This window comes from Rissa tridactyla, chromosome 2 (assembly GCF_028500815.1).
Source record: "Rissa tridactyla isolate bRisTri1 chromosome 2, bRisTri1.patW.cur.20221130, whole genome shotgun sequence".
Lineage (NCBI taxonomy): Eukaryota > Metazoa > Chordata > Aves > Charadriiformes > Laridae > Rissa > Rissa tridactyla.
This window is the reverse complement of record NC_071467.1, coordinates 67,181,765-67,194,367: the sequence shown is the minus strand read 5'-3', so window position 1 is coordinate 67,194,367 and position 12,603 is coordinate 67,181,765. Positions and strand designations below refer to the sequence as shown.

Here is a 12,603-nt window from a genome sequence, read left to right as displayed (position 1 = left end):
ATCAGATGTAATCATGCGCGTGTCGGAGGCTTGATTTCGCTGCTGCTGGAATTTGCCACTGAATGGAAGCAGGGATTAGGTGACATGCTGTCATAGAATAAAGTTCATCTGTCATCTTCAACTGCCAGTCACAGGGGTATCTTGTCTTTCGTATACTTTTGGAAAATCACGTTGGCTCCTGGTCTCTGAATGACCTTCCGTGCTCAGCATTCATCTCAGGCAAAAAAGCATTTATCATTTATGTGGAAAGAAAAACAGTCCACTCCTAAAATTAAGTAACTGTTAAACCGCTGTGCTTTCTGTCATCTTTATTCCTCCTGTGGATTTATTAAAAAAAATTAAGTTTTGATTTCTTGGGGTGAGAGGGCCTCACAGGGGCTGATTCCCCACCTCCATCTTCACATCTCCTGTTACACTTTTGCTCTGAAATCTTTCCCTTTCTCACTGGCTTGTGCAGTCAGAGCAATAGCTAAGTTAGGAACAAGCACATCTCTGGTTCAGCCTGGATGCTGAACTGCTAGCTGGGGACTGTTTCTGACCCCTCCAGGTCCTTCTTCTCCCAGGCAGAAAAGTGAGGTCCCTTGCCTTCACCCGCCATGGTGAAGAGGCTCCTTCCTGGGCGGTCGTGTGCCTCTTCACACCGGGGGACACAGACGTCGGGGCAAAGTCTGTGCTACACTGCTTGGGCAGCTGGACATCGCATTGACCCTCAGGATTTCAAGCACGAGTTGCAGCTGCCACGGGGTTTCTTCTGCTGAGGGGGGGTACCGGGTGGGATGCTGCGAAGCACCAAGTCCAGCAAGCTCAGCCAAGAGTTGAGGAGGGGGGCACCCACATCACTTTAGTTTCCTGAGCTGATGAAAACAGGATTCTGAAAGCTGTTCACGCTGTAATTTGTCTGTCTGGTTACTCCCTTTTATAAATTGCATTTTCTCAAATGCGGTATCACCTAAAGGTGGATCCTTCTTTCAGATATGACAATCGTTTCCCCATAATTAATCTTGATAGTTTGCTCATCTTCGCGGAACAGATCTTCACGAGGAGAAAGGAAGGCACATTTCCTTCAGGAGCGAGTTATGAACACACTAAATTGAAAAGCTGTGATGTTCTGTCACATTAACTCGCTCCCTACAATGCAGCAGTCGTGCTTGATAAATGGCGACATTAAGAATAACATCAGAGGACACGCTCATGGAGTTGTGATGGCAACCAGGATACCTAACTACCCGGTTGGTGTTACATACATTGCCCTCCTCATTTGTGCCTTTGGGAATGATGGACGTATCGGGGGGGGGTGGGGGATCAATATTTTTTCATTTTTCATCACAGTTGACAAAATATGTGGATATAACTGCACCTTCTGCTGAGCTATAATCCTGTAACTTTAGAGCTATGAAAAAATACCTAATTATGCTATATTGAATCTAGAAGTATATGACACGTAGCATAATTTATTACACAATTTATTATATCATTATATATGTTTATTTATATAAGCTTTGTGTGGGGGTGTGTAATGTTACATAAACCCACCGGAGCAGTTTTCCGGTGTGTCTGTCACTGCCACACCAAAGTGTTGACACTGCCGTGAGCAGGAGAGTGACTGCCTGTTTAAGACTGCGAGTGGTAGCAAGCATTATTTTCTTCTGCTTTTGACCTACCTTTCCCCGTTCCTGAATGGCTGGTGTTCAGTGCTTTCTTTAAGCCAGTTATCTGGGTAGGGCTTTGCTTATTAAAAGGCACAGACATTATTTTAAATCACGCTGCCGTCAGTGAATGTCTTTAGTGGGTGATATTGCTATAGAGTCCTGCAGATTTCTTCTCCCATGTAACAAGTGGTAGGACAAGAAGGGAACGGCCTCAAGTTGCGACAGGGGAGGTTTAGGATGGATATTAAGAAAAATTTCTTCACTGAAAGGGTTGTCAAGCTTTGGAACAGGCTGCCCAGGGAAGTGGTGGAGTCACCATCCCTGGAGGTATTTAAAAGACGGGTAGACGTAGTGCTGAGGGACATGGTTTAGTGGTGGTTTTGTTACTGTTGGGTTAATGGTTGTTCTCGATGATCTTAAAGGTCCCTTCCAACCTACACGATTCTAGGATTCGATGATTCGATGATTCTATGACTCAAGCCAAAGTGCAGACAGCTTCAAATGATGTCGTTTGATATCAGTGCGGCCTTAAACAGTGGCAAGGGATTTTTCCAGAGCCCTTGGTGTTATTTTTCACCTTTTCATTGCAATCACTTCCCACACAGCCTGACGAGGTCGCATTTAGGCTAACATTGACCACTTCCATTATCCCACCAGTGCCTTCTTTTGCTCTCTCTCATATATATAGTTCAAAGCAACTACTTATTTCAAAAGGATGTATTTATTCTCCTTTAAAACTACCCTTGGATGTGATGCCCAAAAAAGCTTGAGGCCATTTAAGCAGCCTTTGTGGTGGATCTCGTGGCTATGCAGTTGACGTGTGCAACCCATTGGCTTCCCTCGAGCCAGCTGTACCTCTGCTGCCAGCTTTCTGAGGCGGGACCTGCGTTTGTGCTCCATGTATTTATGCAGCAGCTAAGACAGAGGGCTCTGGTTCATTACCCTGGCTCCTACAGTGCAAGCAGATTATTAGAGTTTAAACACACTTCAGTTTATTTTCAGTCTGAAGGATAAGAGCGTGAGCAGGACGGAGGCTGGAAAACCAGGCAGAGATATTCTGATGTTTTAGGTTTTTTTCTTCTTTGGGACCTTGGTGGCGAGTAAGGCAAAAAGAGGTGGTGGGTGAGAAACATGGGCTGTGGCTCGTGTAAAGGTCCTGACTCCTGCTAGAAGCAGCTTCTGTGGTGGAAGGTTTTGTACTGGGGGCGTCCCTGACAGCGGGGGGCATGGAAGGAAATTTGGGCGGTGTAAACATGTGCCTGCTCTGTATCTGTTGGTTTGGTGAAGCGGCGTTTAGCGACAGCTGCTGTGCCAACCAGGCAAAGCTGCCCCTGGGGAGCAGGACAGAGCCCACACAGGGCAGCCCAGGGAACAGCTCTGGCTTTTTTCCTTTGATTTCTCTATGGCCATATGGCAGCGGGGGGACTCAGTGGGTTTAAGGACAAGGCAGTCCCCAAAATTACTCATCTTACAATTTCTTTTCTGTCTCCTTTTTCTATTTTTTTTCACAGAATTAAATGTAAGGGAGTCCGACGTGAGAGTGTGTGATGAGTCGTCATGTAAATACGGAGGAGTGTGCAAGGAAGAGGGCGACGGCTTGAAATGTGCGTGTCAGTTCCAGGTAAGGGCTGCTCACCTTTTTGTTTGCCGTTTCTGACCAATCTTTCAGGTGTACTGAAGTATGTGTAGAGTCACCGCTTTAAAAATTCCACTCATCAGCAGGCTTCTATAAACATAAGCTTCTTTTTTAATGGCACTGGTTGGGATGGTATGTGACCAAACTTCACCAGGGTGTGCTCAGGGAGCAAGTGGAGAGTGTAGCATCATGTTAGCTCCTCGCATGGTTTTGGTAAGCCAGCCTCATCACAGATCGAAATGGGGAAGAATGAAGGGCCACCATGTGCCGGGCACTCACAGCCCCTGCGAGCAGCATGAGCAGAGGTGCTGGTGCCTCCAGCCTTGCCTCATCCTGCCCTGAGACCTGAGACAGGAGGGGAGGTGACCCAGAGCAGGGTAACCAAGCATTGTCATGTACACCAGATGAAGCTTTATAAATTAAACACAGTATTTATTATGGATTACTTACTCTAATACCCAGTATTTGGAGAATTCTTCCCCACTCTGCTGGTGGCCAAATGTGGTACATTAGACCCTGGAAGATCTTAAGGTATTTTGAAAGTCAGATAATAATTGGATTGCCAGTGATCATGTTTATAAAGGAAAATAGTGAATTAGTCACGTTTGGGGAAAAAAAAGGTATGGAAATTTGATTTTGAAAAATCCCCTGAACTTTTAAAAAGTAGTAAATAGCAAGTTGAACTTGCTTCACTGGTTTTTGAGCCTTTAGTTTACAATTTTTATAACTATCATGGCAATCCTTCCTCCTCTCCCACCCCTCACTTTTAGATAAAAGAGAATACTGAAGTTTTTTCTTTTTTCAGTTTATAACCAGGGCAAACATATCAAATATTATGAGAGTCCTGGTAAAACTGCAAGAGGTGGCAGTGTTATCAACCAACCCCGGAGCGGGATATCCTTCAGTGTTTTAAAAATAATCTTGTGTTCTGTTTCCAATGAATAATAAATCAAGGGGAACCGGAATGGCAACAGTGTGTGTGTGATCTTACACTGGTTTTAGATTCCAGTGTTTCAGAGCTGGCTTTTGATGTGGTGTCTTTCAGGTGGGTACCTATGCTGTGGGCATCCTGCAGTTTACATCCCATAAGAACAATGGGAACTGACTGCCTTTAAAGGGAAAAAAAATGCTTAAGAGGTTTATTCATCAGCCTTCACTCTAGCTGTAACTTTTATTTATGAGAAATAATAAAATCAAAACCCAAAAATTAATTAAAAAAAAAAAAAGAAAAGAAATTCAACCCTAGGCTAAGCAAAGGTGTCATTCATTTTCTGTAGGTGGTAAATTTTATGACCTCCTAATATCCAGGTCATGAGGACTGAAAAAGAAACTGGCCCCTGTGACAAGCTGATACATTTTCTTGAAGAACCCATTTCTAACACCAGTATTATTTTTAGGCTAATTGTAAGTTCACCTGTACTCCTTGAAAAATTAATCCTGTACTCTAAGGAAAGAAGTCTAAGGATGAGGAGAAGGTATTATATTTTTCAGATATAGCAGGCTGAATTCTTCCTGTAACTCTCAACCTTAATTATTCAGCTGCAGCTAGCACTACCGTGTTCGTAGCCACCCCGAATTAAGGCCAAGGCTGGCACAAACCTTCCCTAAGATTCAGGAAAATGCATAGAGATTTCAGTTCCCTTTCAGGCATCACCACTCCTTCCTTCTCCTCCTTATCTGCTGCCACTCCTGACCTGGCAGCATTTCTTAACTGTTTGGTCTTCTAGAACTTTAAATATTAATGAGTCAAAGTTTTTCCTCCTAGGATCCCCGTTGCAGTTGACTGGCTGCCAAATTTCAGCGTTGTCATTGAAAGAGCTATAATGTCACGGCAGCAAGAGCTCTGTGGGCCACGACCTCTCTGAACACCTTGTAGGCTTTCTCTGTCTTGCCAAGTCACCTAACATAAAGTGAGACATTGAAGTTTGATTCCCCAGCATCAAATTTACAAATTAGACCGTAGGAGAGGTGCTGAAGGATTCATTTGTGCTCTGCTTGCAGTGACCTTAGTGATATCCCAACTTTCTGCAAGCCTAGTCAGGAAAAAGGATAAGTTCCTTTTTATTGTAAGGGAGGTGGGGGATAACACACGTTCACCAAAATTATGGCAAGGTCTTTTGCTGCAATTTGGATGATGCTTTACCAAACCTAAATTAAAAACTGATCAACACCTCATGAGTGTGTTATGGACATGGGGAGATGAGGTGAGGTGAGGTGAGGTGAGAGAGAGCTGGCACAGGGCTCTTTTTCAATCTCAATAAGAAAGGCTTGACAACAAATGGTTTAATAAGGTAACTGCTTTAATAAAACAGAATAGGGAAAGGAATAGACATAAGGAGTAAATCTCACATCCCTTCGGATGCTGGGCACGCCACAATCATGCAGCATTGGATGGATCCTGGATGGGTTTTCCCACGGGACGCTGCGCAGAGCAGATCCTTTCCATGGAGAGATGCTCTCCCTCTTGGTCATTCAACCTATTGGAGAATTTCCTCACAAGAAAACAACTCTATTCCTAAGGGACATTTGCATGAGAACTTTTGGCTGCACTGTACCAAACTGCTAAAGTCTTACCAAACTGTAAAAAAGGAATCACTTTGCCTCTCATTTTCTATCCTCAGGACAAAAACCTGCAGCTTTAAAACATCGCACAGAAAACTTTAATATTGAATAGGGAATTATCTGTTGGAAAGTACTGTTCCCCCCAAAAGTTGCCTGTTTAATTATTCCCTAGAAGTGACTGTTCAGTGGGAGATATGACAGGACTGACGGTTGTGGTTGAATGTCTGAAAGCTACTCACTATGGGAAAGTATTACAAAACTGTTAGAAATAGTTTTAAGAGCTGGCAGCGTGATTTAATTCTGCCCACGCATGCTCAGTTCATTCTCGGTTGGTCATCTATGGCAGGATGACAAAGGAAGAATGAAGAAAGATTCCCTTCAAAATTATGTTTTAAAAATCGAGTATTTTGACGTCTGTGTATGCCAAAGCACAAACTGTTGCGGCAGAGACTGTCATTTGGAATTTGGAGAAGAAACTCTTGTCCTTTTGGGGCAGTTTAATTTAACTAAATGTTGCTATTTTTGTGTGAACTCTCAGTGGTTGAACTATATCATCAATTTAATCATACACTTTATATGGTTAAGAAATTCGGTGGCTGGTCGGTGTCTTTGTTCATTGCTTTTTGTTGCTTAGTGGTTTTTTGCCTCGGGATTTGAAAGATGCAAAAGGTACCTGGAATTGCAGCCCCAAACAAGGCAACATCTCCTTTTCCATGCAGTGAAGTGGGGTTTGGATCTCCCGTTCAGCAGGGAGCGGTGCAGCACTCGCAGGTGTAGGCGGATTGCCTGTCTCAGTGTTTGTTTCCCAGCATTTTAATAGACATTATACACTCAAGGGGTATATAATCCATCATGCTTAGAATGTTAGAAAATAGCAAAATACAGGCTGCTCCTGCCAAAACCATTCTGAATGATGAATTTTCCTTTCTTCCATGCTTTTTGTTAAATGTACCAATGCTACTGACTTTGAGCTTAAAATTTTTCATCTTTAAAATTTTTAAAAATTTACTGAAAGCATTATTATAGTTGTTGACCAAGTAAAAGAGATTCCTGATGCTCATGAATTTAATGGGGATGGCGATTGTTTTCCATCTCCCTTGAAAGATTATTCTATGACCAAAAACATCAGAAAATCTCCCCTTAAGCACTGTTCACCTTAAATTTTCCTTTGCTCAGTTTCATCCCCCTGTGCCTAGTCACACATTCTTGTATTATCTTGAAGAAGTTTTCTCCTTCCTCAGTGTGTTTATTCTTCAAATACTTCTAGATGCTTGTCATAATCCCTCTAGCCATTACCGAGTCCCACTGTAGTTACTTTGTTCTTTTAATCTTTCCTACTGAATTCCTATGTTCAGCCCATAAGGAGTTGGACTATTATTTCAGTGATCCAAATGGAAGACATACAGTGATACTGAGAAACTAATATATTTTCAATCTTCCTTTAGTGAACAGATTTGTAAGTTACTGCTAGTAATTCATATTTACACAACTATCTTCCTGTGTATTGAATGCAGAAGAGATTAACCGCGATTTTGTATGTCTGAGTTACTTTATAATTTCTTTTTCAGTGTCACACAAACTATATTCCTGTTTGTGGATCAAATGGAGACACTTACCAAAATGAATGCTTCCTCAGGAGAGCTTCTTGCAAGCATCAGAAAGAGATAACAGTGGTATCAAGAGGACCTTGTTATTCTGGTATGTAAAACACCCCTTTGTGTCACTAATGAATGATGTTATATGGTTAGCTCTTTGGTTTTGCCCTTGATTCCAGAGATTTTAATTTTCACACTTTTCATAGAATAAAATAATGTGGAAACCCAAAGTCCTTTTTAGCAATGGAGTATTTTATAGCGAAGAAATCTGATATATCTTCTGATATGCTAACAGGTTAATAAATAAACATTAAAATTAGAAGTACTTTATCTGACAAAACAGCTTGTGAATGCTTCTGTTGTATGTATAGAGGAGCCTTGATATCATCAAAGGGCTTGCCACAAATTTGGAGACTACTCCAAATTAGTCATTTCTTTAGGACTCATTTTTTGGATGTACAGAATTAGCGTGACATCCAGCAAGTGACACTGATCATTCTGACTGCCACTCCACCTGTATCCAGCATCATCTTTGACTAATTTCACATTAGGTCATTACTTTGAGGGTATGCACAACTCTTACAAATCATTGCACCTCATATTTGTGATGGACTGGCCTTATCTGTCTTTCCACACACTTAAAATACTGATTTTCCACATGCTTACAATACATGGGACAGGTTTTCACTGTCTTAAATATTAGAACATGCTCTTGGACACAGAAACTTTAGCTGCCAGAGGTCTTCTAAACCTCTGGACAGATTCAAAGCTAGTGAGACCAGACACATGTCTGGCTTTCTCAGAATTAAATTAAATGACTCGGTAGCATCAACAACTGCGTTCTTTCATATGTAAATAACACACACAAAAATTTACGTTGTGGGACATCCCTCATCTTTTGATACACAATAGTTGCTTAGATTAGCCTAAGTGAGGTTACATCTATATGGCAGCCAGAGGCATGACTAGAGATGAGGTGCGATCTCCTCCCTAGCTTTACGTTGGCTAGGCTAGTTATTGATGACAATTTAGAGGTAGCAGCCTGGAACTCGCTGGTAGCTGCAACCTCCTACCTGGAAATTAGGGTAAATATTTGGGCAGTGTACCTAGGCCAAGTTCCTTGCTGCTGCCAGTCCCAGAGCTACCTCACTTAAATGGAGCGTGGCTGTGTTTTACATGAGCCGCTGTAACGCCTCTGACTGCAGCACAGCTCCATACTGAGATTTGGGGTTGTTCACCAAGATCCAAAACGATCTATGACTTTGGTCCTAGAATGGAAAGAAACCTGCGTTTTGTGTCCAGCTCAGATGCATAATTCCAGCACACCTCAGGCGGATGACTGAATCTACCTTCTTTCTCAGTCTCCCACCTGTAAATTATCTCCAGACACTGCAGAAATAGGAAAAAATTCCTTACAGTTTTGGACTACTCACATATTCCTATAAAAACACTCAAGAAGTATTATGAAGGTTTGAACTGAGGATGTATAAGTAAATATTTCTTTTAATTTCATGCCCAAATTATTTTAAGAAACAGACTCACAACATGAAAGTTTCTTTCCCTCACTAAAGCAAAATACTAGGATAATGTTTTGGGAACAACAAAAAATAGTGATTATTTTTATATGCATTCTACCCTACTAAGAAAAAGACATTTTGAAACGAAAAATTGATTCTTCTCAGCCTCAGGTTGCTGGCAGCAAATTACTGCGGTACTCAGCTAGCCCGAGATTTCTTTTTTAACCTCCCTCTCCTTTTCTTTAAGTCCTACACAAAACCCAGGAAACGCAGCATAATTTTTTGTACTTCATGTAATAGATCAAGACGTGTGCTGAGACAATTGACCAGAAAGTACTGAAAACACATTTCTGAAACTGAGGATGCGATTCAGGCTGCGTACTGTGTTTACACTGGCACAATGGAAAGTGGAGCTCTACCAGAATGGTACCTGCTGCTCCTCGAGTGTCTGATGTGCTCCGGCTGATGTGGGAACATTGGATGATAAAAGCCATCCTCCACAACCTGTCCATGCCCTGCTGGGGATCATAGGTCATCGAGAAGTCAATATATTTGTGCTCTGAATCTGTAACCCATATATGTTGAGAATCAAATGCCCGAATTAAAAAATCCTTTATAGACCCCCATTCATTTTCACCAAGTGCTTCCTAATTTGCTATGAAAATGCATTGTTCTGGGACATCATTGGGACCTAAGTATAGATTCACTGTTTTCCTATCAGAGTTTCGTTTTTTCAAAGCAAATCTTCATCCTGACAGGATGCATCTGAGACAACAGGATGAAATTCCCCTACGGTGTTGTAACAACTATTTAATATTAAAAGTACATCAGACTTCTGAATCTCTTATAAGAATGAAATACTTCCCGTTTGCTAGGGATTGATACCCTCTGAAGCTACGGCACTGGAACAGACTATACTGAGTGATTTAGTCAGACCTATTTCTTGGCAGGTAACATTTTCATTACATTTTTACAGTCATGGGTAATTTAACAGCAGATTTATATATTTATTTCCTTTGTCCAAGTGCTGTCAGAATTGCAAGATCCTAAAATAAGCAACGTTAGAAAAAAGCGTCAATCATAGGTGTGAATGAACAAGTCATTTGCTCCTTGCTCTGTGGGATTATGTTATGAACAAGAGTGTTCTCCTTTCATTTCTCACCCTTACCAGTTCCCTGTTTGCAGTTCAGCCCACAACCAAATGCAGAGATGTGACCACCCATCAGGGCATGGGGAGATGGCCGTACCTACACCAGGACTCCTGCCAAGCTCTCAGCACCAGCAGTCTTGCTGCTGACCTGAAACCTTGAGCGGTTCATAAAGAGTGACATTAAATTGAAATTCTTTCATGTTACGCTGTCCTCTACAAGAGGTTAACCTGAACTGGCTTGCTAAACAGATGTAAGAAACCAGGAAGAGAACGCGGTCAGGGTGCTCAGAGCATTCCGGAGGAGTGTCACCAAGTCCCTTGATTTCTTCTGCATCCTTTCGTTGGTGGATTTATTGTGTTTTATTAGTTTGAATGAAATAAATTAATTTAGTGAATAAGAAATAGACCTTTACGATTCATTTCTAAGAATGTGTGCTCCTGTTAGCCCGCACACAGAGCCACGCTTTGGACTGCTGTCAGATTTATATTATATGCACATGAAAATGTAACCACACAATGATGTAGTACTTGATATATTGTACGTATAGATTCTCAGTGTACTGTATATATTTTGAAGGCACAGACCATTGCTTTTTTCTTTTGGGATATCTAAAGTTAAAAAAAAAAAGCTGTTTGCAGAACTAGAAACAAACAGTATAGCTCTGTTGGATTTAAGGAATGATTCTCAAAAGAGTGGCTTTAATTTAGTGTTTTTCAGTCTGAAGTAATCAAACTCTTACCCTGAATTTGAATGCGCAGGTTTTTACAGTATATGTTTTTTTTGTGGGAGGCTTACAGTGAAGCATAATTAGATGCACACATTGTCCTGAGAAGAAATATAAGAAGATGAGTTTAATCCTTTTGAGGGAGTTCAGGAAGAAATTCTAGGCAACTCGCTTCTAGATTAAGAAAGTGTGAAAATAACTCTTCATGCTCTCTCAAGAAAGCCATAAAAGACCTGAAAACCTGCTATAAAAGCATACATTCATTCTGAGAACTGACTGAGACCCTTAGTCCCAGACTCAATGCAGTGGAGGAGCTTTCCTGTCCAGCCTGAGAGGAGGTTTTGCGACAGCAGAGGATCGCCCTTCTGTCATTAGGAAATGCTTTGGAAGCAAAGAACAAGTCATATCCAAAAATACCCCACCATCACATGCCAGGATTTAATATCCTGCACTTTTTTTTTTTTTCATGGCATAATGAAGCAGGAATGATTTAATAGCAAACGCCTTTCTTCTGAAGATGTCAAGGCAAATGGACGTTCCCTACAGACAGCCCGGCAAGGCGGAGGTTAAAAGCCTATCTCCGGCAGCCAGAGGCCTTGCAGCTGCTGGCAATTAGGCTTGTCAGCGTTCCTCCCCAAAAGCTCCTGCTGGCATATCGAAATCAAGGGTAATTGCTAGCAGGCAGCCCTGTTCCTGGAGGGTGGGGATCTGATCCCGGCGGGAGGAAGGCTGAGCTGGGAGCACTGGGTGATGGAGCTGGCATGCTGCTTTGTAAGTAGCTTTTGTGCAGCAGAGTGAGCTCTGCTCCCCTGCTGGCAGCGGGAAGCTGGAGCTGGCTTTGGTCTTTGCTCTGGCTGGTGGCTTGAAATGGGCTGTGCTGATTTTGGTTCTTTTCCAAAACGCTGGCCATTGCAGCGTGGTTGGGAGATTTGAGGCTCTGTGCTGCTGCTGCTGGAGGAGGTGATGGAGAATTGCACTGTGCTGAGGAAAGAGGGAAAGTTTAAAAGCTCTCACTGAGTAATGCAATAGCGCTGTCGTTGCCGTGTCTGGTGCCAGCTGTAGATCAGGATGGTCTTTTTTGGTAGTAAGTTCTTGATGCCTTTATCCAGCCTTTAGCTAGGGGCACTCTTGTGTATCCAGGGTTAACTGCAGAAGGCTTGCCCTGTCCCACTATGGAGAAGGATACTTTGTTGGCTCTGTTAACCGTGAAATCCAGGCAGAATATAGTTAGCTAACCAGGAACTATGACTTGAGATAGCAGCTGCTCTTTCTGTCTTCCAGTGCCGTCTCATATGATGAGTAGATGAAGATAATTGAATAAAAGAGTCAACGTTATGCAGGACTTGCTCCATGAAGTTTCTGGAGTGCAGGTGTGGGAAGATTAGTTTCTGCTTAAAGCAAAGTCGTGCATACTGTCTTTGTACTAAAACCACCCTAGCTGTATCCCAAAAGCTTTTGGGGAAAATCCAGGACTTGGGTACACAGAGTATAATAACTCTTGGGGGCCAAAGTTCAGATGCTGGAAATCCCTTCTCGGCTGTCAGCCAAGCCTTGCAATACCTAAACTCCACAAATATGTATTTCTTTTTTTTTTCTGTGTTTCCTGGAGAATGGTATACAGTTTTACCTCCAGTGTGTCAAAAGGTGTTCTGGTCTGCCTGTGACTGAATAGCTGCCGACCTGCTTCTTAAATAGATCTATAAAAGGTTCAGCATTTTGGCGTTTCTTTACTTGCCTCTCTGTGAGCAGGATCTGATGGGTCTGCTCCA

The 12,603-nt window shown here is 42.2% G+C and overlaps 1 protein-coding gene across 1 annotated transcript in view; it reads left to right on the top strand.

Moving 5' to 3' along the window:
- Positions 1-1,133: 1,133 nt before the first annotated feature.
- The window catches only part of TMEFF1 (transmembrane protein with EGF like and two follistatin like domains 1), a 55,893-nt gene continuing 44,423 nt past the window's right edge, over positions 1,134-12,603 (top strand). The window contains exons 1-3 of the mRNA XM_054190566.1: positions 1,134-1,281; positions 3,161-3,270; positions 7,416-7,545. Coding sequence (XP_054046541.1) covers positions 1,134-1,281; positions 3,161-3,270; positions 7,416-7,545 — 388 coding nt within the window. The remainder of the gene's footprint in view (positions 1,282-3,160; positions 3,271-7,415; positions 7,546-12,603) is intronic.